Source organism: Leptonotus elevatus, chromosome 12 (assembly GCF_054856555.1).
Source record: "Leptonotus elevatus isolate MCC_2025b chromosome 12, RoL_Lele_1.0, whole genome shotgun sequence".
In the NCBI taxonomy this organism is placed as follows: domain Eukaryota; kingdom Metazoa; phylum Chordata; class Actinopteri; order Syngnathiformes; family Syngnathidae; genus Leptonotus; species Leptonotus elevatus.
In genome coordinates this window covers 19,195,054-19,212,621 of record NC_141250.1, presented here as the reverse complement: position 1 = coordinate 19,212,621, position 17,568 = coordinate 19,195,054, and the positions used below count along the sequence as shown (strand labels likewise).

Genomic DNA, 17,568 nt, shown 5'->3' with positions numbered 1-17,568 from the left:
GAGAGATATGTGTGGACAGACATACGAAAACCCGACCGAGTATTGTCGTGCGAGTGATTAGATTTCCTACGGTACTATGAAGGCACCACCGTCTGACTCCAGTCTCCTGTTGCTTGCGACGTATCAGGCAGACTGTAGACTACTAGACTCAGTCCAGTCAGTCAACTCCTGCTCAACATTCCCGCCTTGGTGCGTGTTTTTCAGCAATTTTACAAACAAACAATGCGCCTCGCTACCTTTTACATTCATTAAATACACTCTTGAGATGGAAAAGAACTCCGTAGAAGATGAGTGCGTGGATTCGGGAGCAGAAACTGCAGGGTGAGTAGCAAAAAAAGAGAGGAGAAGAAATCACTACCAGATGCTCAGCTATACATGACAACATGCATTACATATATGTTGTATGTCACATGATTTTTGACGTACTAATAATGCTTTTGAAACGCATGTTTTTCAGACTTTAACTAATGGACCTCACGAGTGGTATGTTGTGTTGTTGTGCTGTCGTTGTGACCCAAACAAACTAGAACGAAGAATCTCATGAGGTCCAATGCAAGAAAAAAAAAACTTAATGTATGTTAATATAGTCATTTATGTCCCTTAATGAGTTACAATGAAACATGTCCACCAGACAGCAGTAGTTTTGCACATTTAAAGCATTTTATTTTTATATACTGGCATTTAAAGCGTTAATAAATACTTAAAAATATAATTGACGCAGTTAGGGAAATATGACTATAATTGTATTTTTAAAATCACCTCAGGCCTATTATTAATAATAAAATAATAATAATAGATAAAATAATACTCCTTGAATGCTATTTTGTGTAAATTAATTAATTATTTTTTTACTGGTGTTTAAAGATTTAAAATTAAACATAAGTGACTCATTCAAAATGACTAAATCCTTTTTTTGTCACCCATTTTATAGAGCCTAATACTAATGATAAAAATATAACACTTCTTGAAAATTATTTAATGACATCGTTTATTTTTTCCAATGACAAAAACATATTTTTGTAAGTGCTAAAATCGCCCCAAAAATATCCTATAATTAACTCTTTAAAATTCGTATATATAATATGGATGTATCATATTTTCATTTTTCACCATGTTAGGGCATCATAACAATTTTAAAAATAACCCCCCCCCCTTCCCCTTCAAATGTAAGAAATATTTCCTATGTGCTGTATTGGATCTCATCAGATTACACGCCTCCCTAATATTAGATACACGTTAAGTAATCCAGATGACAGTGAGGATTAACATGTTCACTTTTCTATCAGCCACCTGTGTGTGTCTGTGTGGTGACATCACAGTCAGACGCGTTCCTAATCTGTAGCAGCATCGTGTCCATCTCAATTAAGGAGTCCCCCAAATAGGATTTATGGCAGTGTGGCTGGATTAAATGGTATCACAGTGAGTTTTGATACAGAATGGCCGAAGCACAGGACATTTTTTGTTTTTGGAGGTAGTAGCCCCTTTCACAAAGCAAAGTCATCTGCTGTTTTTTTTTTTTTTTTGCGTGCCGCTTTTCTGTATAATTAAGGAAATTAACTGATTTAGAATTTTTTTTTTTTTTCACCCTCAGGAGGTAGTAATAGCCCCCTTTTACACCGCCTGTCAAAGCAGCATTTTCCTTTTTTTTTTCTTCTTACTATACATCGCTGTCCTGTACAAACAGGCGTTTACACGAAATGGGGATTCGAAGTCGGCCCAGGAATTTCCCGCCAGAGTTACGGCGGTCTCTCCCACACTTTTGATTCTCGTCCCGCCAGCCAAAGTTGGAGCGAAGGCGGGAAAGCGGGCAGCAGATCAATCCTGAAAGTGATCCCTGCTTTTCCTCATCTTTTATTTGCATTTTGGGGACATTTTTGGATGGGGCAGCTTGGAAGTTTAATGACCAGCGGGACTATTCCAAGGACGAGACCACACAGGAACTGAAGGTTTAGAATTTTAAAGGCCGTCCTTGCCTCGGAGTGTCTTCCAAAAAGTGGAGGAAGAAGGTTGGTGCGGATCCAAAGCTGGCAGGTCATACCACAGTCAAACCTCAAGCGTGTTTTGTTTTTGTTGCTGCCGGTGGCCATTATTGTCTTTGGACGCTGCGAGTCGGCTCACTAAATTGCTTCTGTCTGCTCCAAATTGTTTGTTTGACGTCCTTTTATTGCCGTTTTTTTCCTCTTTGCATCCTTCCCCAAAGTTCCCGAGCTTCATTTTATGGTTAGTGGTAGTGAATGAATCATTTGGAGTGACAACGCCCCTAAAAAGGCATCACAGTGCACTCAGACACAGGCTGGCGACCTGTCCATTGTTTGTCTACGTGCCTTGACATTGACTGGCGACCTTTCCAGGGTGTGACCTGCCTCTCTCGCTGTCATTTTCATGTGCCTTTCACGCAGACCTCAACCAAGGTTTTCAATTCATATTCAGATCGTTTAATAGACAGCTTCCCTTTACTACCTTACACGCGGGCAGCGTAACGTCTCTGATACTACTGTATGTCGGAAGCTGGCAAATTTTACAGGCAACTGCAAAAGATTAGATAAGAAGTGGCTTCCTGCTTTTCCCTATCAGAGGCCCCCAAAGCAAATCACTCACACCCACCCCATTTTTATCTCAGCTTGGGACCAGGAATTGGTGCACTGACTGGGAATCTTAAATCGTGCCAGCTGCGTGAAAGGCATCAACATGTGCCACGGAATTACCAGTGCAATGAAAGCTTAGGTTTGGGTTGTGTTCAGTAAAAAAATGTACAAAGGTTTTGGGTAAAAGTTTAGGTTGGTTTGGGCAAATGTTAAGAGTAGTTTGGGCGAAAATACACATTGGTTTTGGGTAAAAGGTTTTGAGCAAAATTACATAAGTATGGGTAAAAGTTTACTTTGGTTTTGGCAACATGTTATATTTGGTTGGACAAAAATTTTAGACACGAAATTTACATTAGTTTGGGTAAACGTTTACATTTATTTGGGCAAAAGTTTGTATTGTTCTAGAAAACTTTGGATTGGTTTGGGGAAAAGGTGAAGATAAATTAACTTTTAATTTTCTGGCATTTGACAACTATTTTAATATACATTTTCTCATTCTTCTTCATCCTCTGCAGGTCTGATTACAGTCCCTTGTCATCTACTAGCAGTAAGTACAACACACAAATACACAAGTAAAAAAAAAGGTCCACTCGTCAGCTTTGTGGGTCACGATGAGGATTAGAGCCAATTGCAGTTTGTTAATCTGCAACACAGGAAGTACGAACGACTGTGTGTGTGTCACATGATATTAAGCAAAATACTGTTAATTATCACTGACATGGCTGCAGCGGCAGCTCGTCACGGTATCATGATTGGTTGACTGTTACCATGGTTACAAAGAACATTGGGCAGAAAATGTGGCCAAGGGTTTTGATTGGTTTGGCAAAGACACACCTCGATCCTCAACAGACTCATAATGTATGCACACAGATGGATACACACTCATTGTGCCAATACACACATGTAGTTACTCATAGATATGTGTACACCCCCCCCCACACACACACACACACTGTTCTTCTTGGCTAAGTTAGTGTTGAACGTGTTATTTTATATGACATCATCATTAGTTGTGCCAGGCCCAATAGTGAACACAAAGGAGAAAAAAAAAAGTGTTACACTGTAGTATTAAAAAAAAACAGAGTGCACCTGAATGCATCCCAGCTGTGGTGGGAAACATTCCTGCATTGACAAACTCCTAATGACACTAATGAGACTCCTCACGGGAGACCCCCCCCACCCCCATGCATGGGCCTCTCAACAGAGGGTAAACACTAAAAATGGAACTTGAGTTGCAAATGCAGTTAAGAACTTTAAACTGGAACTCAACTTTATTTAAGAGCAGAAAAGAAAGTTTGGGCAAAGGGTTTTGGGAAAATGTTTAGGAAAACGTTTTAGGCAAAGGCTAATATTTATGATATATAACATTTACTGGTCGTAAAATGGCCACAAGAAGGTTGCGAGTACCGATACTTTGAAATAAGGCCAGGTATCGGCCCGAAACCAATACTTGGTTTGGTACAAATCATTAAAATAAGATTGGATAAAATACTTAGACTAAAATTTAAACAGGATTGTGCAAAGGGTTTGAGCAAACTTGTGAAAGTTTTGGGCTACAGTTTTTATAGGTTTGGGTTTCGATAGGATTGGGCAAAAATTAGATTGGATTGGGCAAAGGTTTAGAAAAAATTTGAGTAAAGTTTTGGGCAAAAGTTTAAAAGGTTGGGAAAAGGTTTTGATTATTATTTGTTTAAACTGGTTTGGGCTAAAATTTATATTGATTTGAGATCAAGTTTAGACAGAATTGGGCAAAAGATTTGGGCAAATGGTTAGATGAAGTTGGGGAAAGTGTAGCTAGGATTGGGCTCAAGGTTTAGCAAACGTTTAGCTTTGATCAAGCAAAATGTTTGCACAAAAAGTTCAGAAGATTTTGGCTGCATATTTAAATTGGTTTGGGCTCAAGTTTACAAATTTGGGGTGAAAGTTTTTGGCAAAAATTTAGACTTATTTGGGATCAAGTTAAAGCTCGGTCCTCCCCCCACAGCTCGTTTACCTGCCGGTTGAGTAGAAACACCTGTGGCAGGGTTTTTACATTCTGGTTATGTTCCAATCAGCTATGCGAAGTTCTGTGATTCCCAAAACTCCCGTTTTTTTTTAGATGATTAGAACCTTTTCGTTCCAGGAACGACCAAGAACTTTCTGAAACTTGAGATAAAAAAAAAAATACAGCTTTTGTTGGTTGTGTAGGTGACATGTGGACGGGTGACCTCCAGCGGGACCCCTTCCTGGTTAGCGCGCACCTGATTGCGGACCCGGGCGAGGGCGAGGTCCTTCAGCGGGCGGCCGACGGGCTGCTGGCGTGGCTCCACCCTGAGCTGCAGCTCTTCAGGGTGTCGGAGCGCGCCGCCTCCTTCAAGCGCCACCGACCCAAGCATCAGGACGGCTACCAGGGGGGCGCTCCCCAACCGGCACTGGCGGTCATCTTGTTCCTCCAGGAGGGCTGTGGTGGCGGCGAGGAGCTGGCGCGCCCACCTTGGCGGTACCATCACAGCGAGGAGGTGAGCGGAGGGCGGCGGCTGGGGGCGGCGTCCACGCAGGATTTTTTCACGCTGGGGTCCGGCACCCCGCTGTGGGCTCTGAGGGGGGTGCGCTACGGGAAAGGGACGCTCCGCTTGACGCTGTACTGTTGCCATGACAACTACGCCCACACGGTGCGGCTGTACAAGCTTCTGCTGGGCCGCCGGCTGGCCCACAAAAAGCACGACTTCTGCTTCCTGGTGGTCTACGCCAACCCGCACCTGGAGGTCCAGATGGCCTTCAGGAGGTTGCCCAGGGGGAGGCGGCCGGTCCCACTGGACTCCACCGTGGTGGAGGTGAGGGTGCGAGACGTGGGCGCCCTGGTGCCGCTCCTGCCCAACGCGTGCAGACCCATCAGTGACGTGAGGTGGCAGACGCAGGACTACGACGGGAATAAGATACTGCTGCAGGTCAGAACCTTGTCTCTGGTTGTTCAGTCTCTTTTGTCTTCTCTGTCCTCCAGTTTTTTCATCTAGTCTAGTGTATGGTCATTTTTTCTCATCTTCTCTGCTCTGGTCTTCTCGTCTCCTTTCTTGGCTTCTTTTCTTTTCTAGTTTTTTCTCATCCTCACTTGTCTTCTTTTGTCTACTTTTCTCTAATCTTGTCTTCTTCTTTTCTATTTTGTTTTGTCTACTTTTCTGTGGTCTTCTCCGATCTTCTCAAATTGTCACTGGTCTTTTCTTAACTCATCTTGGCTTCTTTTCTTTTGGTTTCTCTACTTGTTTTCTCTTTTGTCTTCTCGTCATACTTTCTTGTCTTGCTTTCTATGATCTTGTCTACTCTACTCATTTTCTCTTTGGTCTTTTCATGGTTTCTCCTCTGCTGTTATTTTTCATCTTCTTATCTCTGGTTTTCTCCAAGCTATGATCACTAGTCTTCGCTTCTCATCACTGACTTGACTTATTTAGTTTTTTCTTCTCGTGTGGCCTCTCCTCTCGTTCGGTCTCATTTCCTATTGTTTTCTCTATTCTTGTTTTTGCCAATCTTGCTTTCTCCCATCTTTTACATCTCTTTTTTCTTGCCTTTGCTTCTCTTACATTCTTTGCCTAACTTGTCCTCTCCTCCAGTCTCTTTGTCTTCTATTTTGCCTTTTTTTCTCTTGAATCAGTGTCTTCACTTCATTAGTGTCAACTTTGCTTTTTTTTTGTCTCTTCTTGTCTAGTTATAGAATGTTTTTTTTTTCTCCTAGAACACGTTGATAGAATTCCTGACTGTAAACATTTTGTGTCACTATCATTTTCACAGTTGGGGGGTCGAGGTGGTGGGAGATTAGTTTGGAAAGTTGAATCAGATTAAGCATCAATCCATTAGCGCTATTGGAGGCTAACAATGTGCTAATGTGTGCCGACAGCCATCCTCAAGTGACAGATGCTCTTAAACCCCTTTTACACAGTTTATGGAAAGTTGGTGCATCCGCGACAATGGCTCACAACACAGCAGGGCAGGAGAAGTCAGCGTTGGGTTATAAAGTTCAGACCTTAGTCCGGCCTTTTCCACTATATCACCCTTTAACACAGAGACTAGCTTAGAGGAAATTCATAGGTCGCCTTTCACAAATAACCTGGGAACACTTTTTGTTTATATGGCCGATCTGGATTAGGACTATTGTGCCTTGGTGGATGTTGTTATAGTTAATCTGTTGTGTTTCTCCTGTCCTGTTCAGGTGCAAGGTGCTCACTGGAGCCGACGCCATCATCATCCCCATCGGGCGGCCCCCCGCCACAGGGTTTCGCATCACCAAGCCTCAATGCGCTCCCTCCCACTATGCGGCGAGGAGGACGACTTCTATCCTGAGTGGTGCCATCCTTCAGAGGGTCGAGGAAGGGGGCGCTCCGACTCGCTCTTCTCGCTCCCTAACCTCAGCTCCTCGCCAGGACCCCCGGCCAGCCCGCCTCACCGGGACTGTCGCAGCCGCTCCCTCCAGCGAACCGCCTCCCTCGTCCCTCCCTTCCGCCTCAACGTGGACGCCCTGGTGGGCGCCGAGGAGACGGATGTGGACACTGGGACCACGGTTCGGATGGGCGGGGTGGACCTCAGTGTTGTGTCGGCTTATGTCCACCAAGCGGGCCCCGTGGTGTCCCACGCGCGGTATCTCGATCCAGAGGGCAAAACGGCCCTGCGAGAGCGGACAAAGGATGGGAAAGGCTCCACGGGGCGTCTCAATGGGGGCGATCATGAAGCGCTTGTAAAAGAATGTGCAGAGGACGAAGTCGAGGAATTCTACATTTGATGTGTACCACTATGCTGCCCCCTGGAGACAAGTAGTATACTGTGGACTATTTTTAGGCACTGTGGATTATTTGTATGGAGGACCAAAAATGTCAAAATAAAAAACTAAATAAATAAAAACGGATGTATAAAAAAATTATTCAAAAATTAAATACAAAAAAAACATATAAATGGAAAAAACAAAAAAATAGATATACATAAAATACAAATAAATACAAAAATAAATACAAAATAAATATATAAATAGAATTAAATATCAATAAATAAAAGCGCTCTTCTCGTATTTATTTTAAGCCCGCCTCATTTGAATAACATTTCATGACGCATTTCATGCTGACAACGTCTGCAGCATGAAATTAATATTAGCAGAGCATTTTTTTTATGGATTGACATTTAATTTTACTTATATTGTTCTTATTTCCATTTAAATTTATTTTTGGGATTTCTTTTTATTATATTTAGTTATTTTCGCTTTTATTTATAAATGTATTTTTTACTGTGGCATTTTTGGTCCTCCATATATTTGTTGTCATTTTGTTTATTGTATAAGACAGTGGTTATGACGCTGAGTTCCAATGGTGAGTATATTTAAACATGAATGTTGCTAAAATGTGTAAATTTGCATTTAATAGACTTGTGTTTACAGTTAATGTACAAGTATTTTATACCAAAACATTTTTTTAATTATTAGTTTAAAAATAAAAACTTGTTTGCATACTTTGGCCTGATGGAAAAATAACATGGACGGAAACATTGTCAAATAAAATAGCTATAATACATAATGTACATTCAGATAACAGAGAAGTACATTCACTGGACACTTCATTAGGTAAAAACTTCAATCAAAAATGAGCAATATTTGAAGAGGCAGAATAAATTTTTACAATGGATATTATTGTGCAGGAGTAACTAATAAAGTGAACAGTGAGTGTAAACAGGAATAGAAAAGAATAAAATATATATTTTTTGGCTTTTATGTCGCAACCAACTGGATGGAAGTGCTATGCTGCCGTCTTGTGTTTACTTTGTGACGTACACTTCCTCCTCCAGCTGTCCATCAGTTGGGATTGACTTCAACCATAACCTGAAGATGGAGTCAACTTCGAGCGATTGACAGTTGTCAATCATCATGGTATGAACAAAACAGCATGGCTAACGCCACAGTGGTCAGTTTTTTGTTGTCGCTGTAAGGTTCCACCATTTTGTAAGTGCCACTAGTGATTTTAATGTTCCACCATTTTGCCAACAGAACTTTTGGCCATTTTGTGAGTGTAACGATTGTCTGCCATTTTGTGAGTGAAACGTTTCCATCATTTTGTCACTAGGACATTCCGCTATGTCAGTGGAACATCACTGGAACGTTCCTTTAATATGTCAATGCGTTGTTCCACAATTTCGTAAATGAAACTTTTCCACCATTTTCTCCCCAAGACCTTCTGCCATTCTGTCAATTGAGCATTTCGTCATTTTGTATGTGAAACGTTTCCACCATTTCATCAGTGGAACATCACTGAACCGTTCATCCATTTTGTCAGTGAGCGGAATGTTCCACCATTTTTTTCACTGCAACGTTAAACCATTTTGTAAACCTCGCTGAAACGTTCCACCATTTTGTCAGTATCACTTCGAGGGTTCACAATTCTGTCAATCTCACTGGAACATTCCACTAATTTGTCACCCTCACTCACCTCACCTCATCCCCGCCTTTTGTCAACTTCCTGTGGAGTGTTTGTCCTCGCCACCATACTGTCGGGCCATTTACTCATGGTCGCTGCGAGTCGGAGCGCTCCACCAGCTTCCCGAGCATGGTCAAGAAGGCCTGGTTGAAGGCGTTGGTTGTGTCCAGCTCCTGTCTCCTGAGAGCTTCTTCAGACTCCCTGGAAAGTCTCATCTCCTCCACGGCCAGCTGGAATTGTTCAGCCCGCTGCTGTAGCTGGAGCTCCTGAAGGCGGACGGCGCGCTCCTGCTGCGCCTCCTCTACGCGGTGGTGAACCACGTCTGCCGAGTGGATCTCGCGCAGGACGGCCACCAGGTCAGCGTCTCGCGGCGTCCTCCGACGTCCATCTTGGGGGACACAAGAGGATGAAAAGTACAGTGCAATTTTGGGCCGTTTCCATTACTTACTGCGCTTTGGCGGTGAAAATTCAGGCACGCTGACATCGTCATCTTCTACGTCAGAGTCCACCTCAGATTGTTGTGAAAGGGTGGGTACGGATTCTGGAGGCACCACAGGGTCGCCTTTGGGGCTCAAAGTGCCGTTCTCCAATGTCGGGCTGAAATCTTAAAGATTATTTTCATAAAGCAAAATGGTTGTATCATAGGAAGTTAATAACAATAGAAAATCAATTAATTTAAAATATAAAATAATTGACAATTGTCCATTAATTGCATTGTGAAATACACACCTAAGATACTAAATATTTATTCATTCATGACTGTTATAATTTCGTAAAATAAATTTTGATAAATTGCACAAATGTCTAATGTCTTAAAAATGTCAGTATGCAAATTTTGTTCCCTCTTACTTTATAACTTACATAGTGCTCGTTCCTAGAATCAAAATCAACAAAGCATTTGTACTTAGTAACAAAGTACTGGTACTTAGTTACAAACTAAAACGAAGGTAAATTGATTTAACGTCTCCAGCATACCGTCCTCGATGATAACTTTCAAGAAACTACAGTCGTCCCTGAGGCTGCTGCCGCTGTCCCTGTCCCGGTGTCCGTATATGGCGTCCATCTGTCCGAACCACTTCCAACTCTTGCGGTTGGAACCTCCGCGGTTGTTGTTGTCCTTAATGGCTCGGTAGTCACTCTTGAGCTTTTTGAGCTTCTCGCGGCACTGGCGGAAGGTCCGCTCGTAGCCGAACGAGGCCATTCGCTCGGCCAGCTCGCGGTACGCCTTCTCGTTGCGAGTACCGTCCAGCTCCACTTGGATCTTGTCGTCGGACACCAGCATCAGAAACTGCGTCACCTCGCTCACGGACCACGGATTGCTCTTCTGCGGTGCCATCACTGTGGGAAATAACACCGAAAAAAAGGACAACGTGGAACAATTCAGCAGAAGACGGGTTTGTGGGACGGTTGACTAGACTGCACTGGTGTAAACTGTAAATAATCGTCTACCGTCGCGTGGTGATGACGTACAGCGTGGGTTTCTTCCACCAATGAGCGACCAAATGAACATGTGACGTCATAGATTTGTTTGAAATCCTTTACGCAATTTTGCGTTACCCGATTAAATTGATGTTACTTCTGGCAATCTCCCTATGGTGGTTTCATACATGCAAATAATAATTTTACCGTTGCCAAGATTTGTTTTGTGAATTCCAATAAAGTTAAAAAAATAAAAAAACGTTAAAAAGTTACGAGTGATGTTACGTCAATTACATAATGTTTATTTATAAGTCTTTTTTTATTTGTTATGTATTAATTTGAGTCATTTCTTTCTATTATTTATTGACTTACTTTTATTTAATGTATTTATTGAGTTATATTAATTCAATGACATTTGTTTATATATGGAGTAATTGTCTTTATTTATTAACTTATTCATTTTCTATTAATGTAGTTATTTACATATTTTTATTTACAGTCATGTATTTGTTTACATTTTATCTATTTATTCAATTCATTTAATTTATTTATGAAGTCATTTTTACTATATATTTATTGAGTAATATTCATTTCATTTAATTGTTTACGTTATTCATTGAGTGACAAGAAATAATCTGTCACGGGGTCAAATTTACACAGGTGTAAAAAAAAAAATAATAATAATACAATTAACTGCTAATGCCATGATGAACAATTAACCACTGAGTTCACATGAGGACTTTTGAGGACTATGTTTGATAATGGTTGGATATTTGGGAGCTACCAATTAAATGCGTGACTACATTCCCACCCGGTTTGGGATTTGTCCTCACTCATTCCCATGCTCCTTTTCCCGCCACGCTCTCGTCGCCGCGATGCGGAGCCGGCGTGGGGCAGCTCCACCGCGTCTAATCCTTGGCGGCGTACCTGGCACATCGCGATGGCGACGCCGGCCCGTCGTCACCGGCCAGCGGTCACCCCTAATCCACCAGCATGTAGGCCACCACAAACATCATTAGTGCCTCGACCACAACTTTACGTACTGTTGCTTTAACGTTACCAAATCAGAGCTATGGGTCTTTGATGCTTGTAAAACATGAAGCTTCATTTAGGACTTCACTGTTTATGAAACACTTATATGTTATACTGATTAAGAACTGAAGTGTCTGATGTTCATAAAAAAATGCATGTTAGGTTTCTTAAGGACACACGTGTCTTTGATGTTTATGCAAATATGTATGTTTGCCACTGAAGACTCTTACATTGACAAAAACACGTACATTAGGTTAATTAAGGACTTCAGTGTTTTTGACGTTTCTAAAAACATGTTACATTCACTGAGGAGGACTTCTTTTTTTATTTTTTATTTTTTTATTTTTATTTTTTCTAAAGAGCTCAGTATTGTTCATTCGGTAATGTCATCATCATTGCTCTTTTTTTTCTTTTCTTTTTTGACCTCAAGGAGGACTTCTTATGAGAACATGGATGTCAGGTTGAGTGAAGACATGTGTCTTTGATGTTTATAAAAAACTTTGTTGGATTCACTGAGGACTACAGGCTTTTTTTAAATATACAAATGTAGACTTCAGTGTGTTGACAAAAACAGCTGTCTTTGATGTTTATGAGACCATGTATGTTAGGTTGAGCAAGGACTACAGTGTCTTTGATGTTTCTAAATATATGTATACTGGGTTCACGCGACTAAATTGTCTTTCATGTTCATGAGACCACGTCAGGTTGAGCGAGGACTAACGTGTCTTTGATGTTTATGCACACTAATGTCTTTGATTTGTATGAACATTTGTCGGGTTAACTTAAGTGTCTGTGATGTTTATGGAAACATGTTGGATTGACGGAGGACCTAAGTGTGTGGGAGATTTATGAAAATGTATGTTGGTTTAACTGAGGACTAAAGTGTCTTTGATGTATGTGACAATATGCATGCTAGATTGAGCGAGGACTACATTGTCTTTGATGTTTATGTAACCACATCAGTATTGACGAGAACTTAATGTCTTTGATGTTTCTGGATATATGCATACTGGGTTCACTGAAGACTATGTATGTCAGTTGACTGAGGACTAAACTGTCTTTGATGTTTGTGAGAACGTATGATAGGTTGAACGAGGACTAAATTGTCTTTGTTTATGAAAAAAGTTAGGTTAACTGAGAAAGTCTTTGATGATTATATAAACACATCAGTATTGTTGAGGACTTAGTGTCTTTGATGTTTCTAAATACATGTATACTGACTTCTTAAGACCAAATTTTCTTGTTTATGGAAACACATATGCTGGGTTGACTAAGTCTTAGGTGTCTTTGATGACATGACATTTATGGTGGGTTGAGCCAGGACTAAAGTGTCTTTGACGTTCATGAAAATGGAGAGTGTTACATTGAAGATTTTTCGATAAAAATATGGTAAATTATGTTCTGAAATGTGTGTGTGGAGTTGTTAGTGAGGGATTTGCATGAACACAGGGGGCGTGCGTCTTACCGCCAGCCCCGCCCACGCAGCAACTCCTTGCGGTTGCGGAGGGCGGCGCGCACCCTCGGCCAGCGGGTGGGCGGCTGGTACGGAAGTCGGTGGTACGGACGTCGCCGCCAGAGTCCGCCACCGCCGCCAGCAGCAGCAGCAGCAGCTCGGTGCCGAGGGTCTCCTCTTTAAAGTGGTCTCATGATTCAGTGCGGGGAAACAGCGGACGACTGCAAGCAGGAAGCATCCCAACACTCACAGGTACTCTTTTCATTCATCAAATCGCATTTTACATGCATAAAAGTAAATTATAATGTGCACGATCAGCTTCATTAAGGGCAATGTTGGACACGTATTGGTGCTTCAGTAGCTATAACCTACAGTCTAAAATGTTTTAGTTATTATCATTACCATTATAATAAGGTGACAAATATATTAGGAACATACTCATAATCGTTAATCATACGTAATTTGAATGCAGTAATACATCAAGTGTAGTAATTTAATGCAATAACAATACATAGTGTAGTATAATCTACTATAGTGAACTATAACCACTACATTTTACGCTTTATGCTAATAATTGTACATAAATATGAAAGGAATGTAAATTTGTTACTTCATGTATGCAGGCATGTAAATAATAAAATGTCAATACAGTAGTGCGTTTTTGTTGTATTTTCCAGAACTTTTGAACACTGAGATGTACTGCCTCCCTGAGTTCGCCATCCTGGCTCTCCTCTGCCTGGCGTCCCCGGTCCACAGCACCAGCAGCCTGCAGGACGGCCTGAGGCATCGGCAGGGCAGCTTCGCCGTGGCCTTGTACCGCGCCGTGGTCGAGGGCCGCGCCGACGCCAACCTGGTGGTGTCTCCGTCCGGCGTGGCGGCCGCCCTGGGCCTCCTGCAACTCGGCGCTCGGGGAAACACCAGGGCACAGCTGGAGGCTGGGCTGGGCTACGACGTCAACGGTACAGACCAGTCAGCGCTGTTGGTGCCAGGCGGTGTGGAGCGGCGGGGTTGCAGCTCACCCGAGGAGGGTCCGGAGCTGTGATACCCGCCTCCACGCACTGCTAATCTCATTACGCACACGCCTGCTTGGAAGCCGCCGGGTTGAGAGGTCACCGCGATTAATTACAAGCAGGACGAGAGCTGCCAGTCAACAAAGTTAACGTCATGCTCCGTCCACACACAATGGCCGAAACTGAAATATTTTGTGAATTAGCGTCATTTATCGGTCGAGTATACGTGCTTAAAATTTGGAAGCAATTGGAGAAAAAAAATGCATAAGGTGAACAACAACGACCCTATTTAAAACCAAAAACAGCACACTTCCACCGTGTATTTGGGAATAATTTCTTTAGTTTTTTTGTGGGTCTCCTCAAGATCAACATGTCTATTAAATTTTATGCTGCTCAGTGAAACTGTATTTAGGGGCTGAAAATTCAAAGGACCCCTAAAAATAATCTAAATAACCCTAAAATGGTGAGTTTAAAAACCAAAAGGGACAACTTCCTGTGTCTGAGTATAGCTTCCAGAGGCTATGTTTTGTGGGTCTACTCGTGACAGACATGTTGACCAATATTTCATGTTGCTAAGTATAAATAGTTTATGGGGGCTGACATTTTAAAGATATTCCCCAAATTGACAGTTTTCGACTAAAATGGCAGACTTCCTGAGTCGAGTCGAATATCCCTTTCTGAGGCTTTTTTTTTGTGGGTTGACTCATGATAAATATGTCTACCAAATTTCATGCGACTAACTGAAACTGGCTTAAGGGGTTGAATATCCCAAGCACACTGTCCATTCCCTGTGTCTTTTTGGGCATGTTGTCCTGACACTTTTTTGTGGGTCTAAAAATGACAGGCATATCTACCAAATTGCATGTTGCTCAGTGCAACTGGCTTCAGGGGCTGAATTTTCCAAACTGTTTGCCCACAGATGCTCACGTTCGAGAGTTGCTGCTGCAGTGGCAGGCTGAGGTCAACAACAGCAGCAGTCCAATGGCGTCAAAGGAGGCGTGGCTACAGCAGACATGCGTCCTGTTGGTGCAGAGCAGCATCAAACTAGCGACAGGATTTGCGCATAATGTTGAACGCTGGGCTGATGTCAGTGTGATGAAAGATCACCAGCAGCAGAATAATTTACGCAGAGGTATTGCTAAAAGTTAGCATATTCAGGATAACAAGTAGCATCCACAGGCAAACAACTAGCACTCAGGCTAATCGGTAGCATCGCCAAGCTCACAAGTAGAATACGCAGACTAACAAGTAGTGTTGTAAATTTGCTAATTACAGCTTCACTAGGCTAACAAGTAGCACCCTAAGGCTACCAACTAGCATCCTTTGGTTGTCGGCGTAACATGTTAAGTACTGAGGATGCTCAATATTCCCTGTTTCCAGATGAGGCATGGCTCCCCCTACAGACAGGAAGCAGCAGCGGCGACCTGTCTGGGTCTGGTGAGGTTCAACAGGCTGAGGCTTCAACATCGTTATTGTCATCGTTATCGGCATCGGCATCACCCTGGCCATCCGGCCAGCAGATGGCCCTGTTGAGCACAGTTGTGTTCAGGGGCACGTGGCAAAAGCAGTTTCACGCTGTCAACACGCACAATCTTCACTTTCTGCTCCTGGATGGCACCACCGTCAAAGTACCCATGATGCACCAGGCCACCGAGGTCCGCTTTGGTAAGGAAGCCATGCTGACAATGCTAGTTGTTAGCCTAAGGATGCTAGTGATTACTCCAATGATAACAGTTATTATTAGGCTAGTTAGCTCAACGACGCGATACTATAAAGACGCTATACTATAAAGACGCTATACACAAAGACTATACTATCTTAGCCTGTGGATTCCTGTTGGTCTGCTAATTTTTAAACCTGTGGATCTGTTTTTAGCCTGGCGATGCTACTTGTTAGCCTGCAGATAATAGTCGTTAACCTGGATATTGTACTTGTTAGTCTTTGGATGCTCTATGTTAGTTGAGGATGTTAGTAAACTATAAGACACTAATAGCTATGCTATATTAGCCGCGAGAGTCTAAAATTAATATGTTTATGTATGTCCCTGTTCAGGTCAGTTCCTAACACCGTCTAACCAAAGGTACTCGGTCCTGGATCTCCCCTACTCTGGTCTCTCCCTGAGCCTCCAAGTGGTTCTCCCTTCGGACCGCAAGACCCCTCTGTCATCACTGGAGGCTCAACTGAGCTTTCGCCACGTGGCCTCCTGGGAGGCCGGCCTACGCAGGACCAAGATGGACGTCTTCCTGCCCAGGTGATTAGTCATCGGGCATTGTCAGAATGACAATCTTTTTTCCCCGGTTGTCAGAATTTGTGCATGTTTAGGTTCAAGATGCACAGCAAGTTGAACTTGAGGTCTACGCTTCCAGCTATGGGAATTGCTGACACATTCAGTCCCTCGGACGCTGACTTTTCGGGGATTTCAGGTCTGTGCGCCCAGACTATATGAACAAAAATGCATGTTAGATTGTGGTTCTGAAAAGCTGAGTGGTCATTTGTGTGTGCAGCTGAAGACTCGCTCTATGTGTCTGACGCCTTCCACGACGTCACCATCGAAGTAACAGAGGAAGGAACCAAGGCGGCCGCCGCCACAGGTAAGAGATAATGCCATTGCATTGCAAGAAATTAAAATACTTATTTTCACATATATTTGACGTGGTACGCCTCAATTCAGAGTTCTGAAATCTTAGGCATTGCCAGAATTTTTTTTTTTAACTTGGTTGTTGCAAAATTCCTTTTTCCCTCAAAATCAAAAGCAACCTTGACGCAAATATATTGCCAGAATTTCTGATGACGCTAGTGACTATGCTACATGCTATGTTATTCTAAAATTTTAAGCATTTATGGTTATTTTTTAATGTCAATTGCTAGATCAATTGAACTGCTTGGTGTTTTTTTAATAAACAAACAGGTTAAAAATGATTTCATGTTTCAGCCATGGTGCTACTGAAGCGTTCCCGCTCTCCCGTCTTCAAGGCAGACCGACCTTTCCTGTTCTTGCTGAGACATGTTAAAACAGGTACTTCGTTTTTAGCTGTTAGCTTGTTTGTTAGCATCAACATGTGCATTATCCTAGTTACCTTTAGCTTACCATCATACACAATTAGGATTTTACAAAACATATGCAGAATGATACTGTTTATAGAATTATGCACCTGAGGGTTATGGGTAATGGTAGTCTCAGAAGAGGCTTGAGCATTTACATGTCCAGTATTATGTACGGATGATTTAAAGTCATTAAACAACTTTGTGTATATTTCAACAGGATCCATTTTGTTCATGGGCCGAGTGATGAACCCTGCCGACCAATTGCTTTGATATGTTTATAACATGACATACATACAAAAAAAAAAAAACATGCATGTGCGCACACAGTATTTATTTGCAGGCACTTCCGGAAGAGGGAAAATATTTTTGTAAATGTGTAAATAAAATTTTAATACATTTTTTACACTTGGTTCTTTTGTGTCTCCCTATTATTTTCACCCAGAAAAGTGTTTTCAGGAGTTTTTTTTCTCTTATTCTATTTTCATAAAATGTTGAGAAAATGTAAATGTGTAAATGTTATGTTATTGTATATTATAGTATTTATTCAACATTTATTTTATTCTTTATTATCCTTTTCTATTTTAATTAAATTTTGTTTTGTT

General features: G+C 42.0%; 3 protein-coding genes across 6 annotated transcripts; 2 read left to right on the top strand and 1 right to left on the bottom strand.

Annotated features, from left to right (window-relative positions):
• The first annotated feature begins 130 nt into the window (after positions 1-130).
• On the top strand, positions 131-8,048 carry fam124a (family with sequence similarity 124 member A). 3 transcript variants are annotated; one of them, XM_086091793.1, is made up of 5 exons: positions 131-321; positions 458-483; positions 3,101-3,132; positions 4,773-5,512; positions 6,766-8,048. In XM_086091793.1, the coding sequence occupies exons 4-5, from the start codon at positions 4,778-4,780 to the stop codon at positions 7,330-7,332; spliced, it is 1,302 nt and encodes a 433-aa protein (XP_085947919.1). In that variant the 5' UTR covers positions 131-321; positions 458-483; positions 3,101-3,132; positions 4,773-4,777; the 3' UTR covers positions 7,333-8,048. The 3 variants fall into 3 exon arrangements, with proteins under 3 accessions (XP_085947919.1, XP_085947918.1, XP_085947920.1); XM_086091792.1 differs by lacking the exon at positions 458-483; XM_086091794.1 differs by lacking the exons at positions 131-321; positions 458-483 and adding an exon at positions 1,083-2,006.
• LOC147164909 (uncharacterized) lies at positions 7,937-10,464 on the bottom strand. Its single transcript, XM_086091795.1, has 3 exons — positions 9,983-10,464; positions 9,456-9,611; positions 7,937-9,395 (listed from the first exon to the last, which is right to left on the bottom strand). Exons 1-3 carry the CDS (start codon positions 10,341-10,343, stop codon positions 9,094-9,096), a joined length of 819 nt encoding a protein of 272 aa, XP_085947921.1. The 5' UTR covers positions 10,344-10,464; the 3' UTR covers positions 7,937-9,093.
• Positions 10,465-13,003: 2,539 nt separating this feature from the next.
• serpine3 (serpin peptidase inhibitor, clade E (nexin, plasminogen activator inhibitor type 1), member 3) lies at positions 13,004-17,315 on the top strand. 2 transcript variants are annotated; one of them, XM_086091642.1, is made up of 9 exons: positions 13,004-13,163; positions 13,589-13,870; positions 14,841-15,053; positions 15,302-15,586; positions 15,974-16,172; positions 16,244-16,344; positions 16,426-16,512; positions 16,854-16,937; positions 17,184-17,315. In XM_086091642.1, exons 2-9 carry the CDS (start codon positions 13,606-13,608, stop codon positions 17,234-17,236), a joined length of 1,287 nt encoding a protein of 428 aa, XP_085947768.1. In that variant the 5' UTR covers positions 13,004-13,163; positions 13,589-13,605; the 3' UTR covers positions 17,237-17,315. The 2 variants fall into 2 exon arrangements, with proteins under 2 accessions (XP_085947768.1, XP_085947767.1); XM_086091641.1 differs by lacking the exon at positions 17,184-17,315 and having other exon boundaries at positions 13,026-13,163; positions 16,854-17,079.
• The last annotated feature ends 253 nt before the right edge of the window (positions 17,316-17,568 follow it).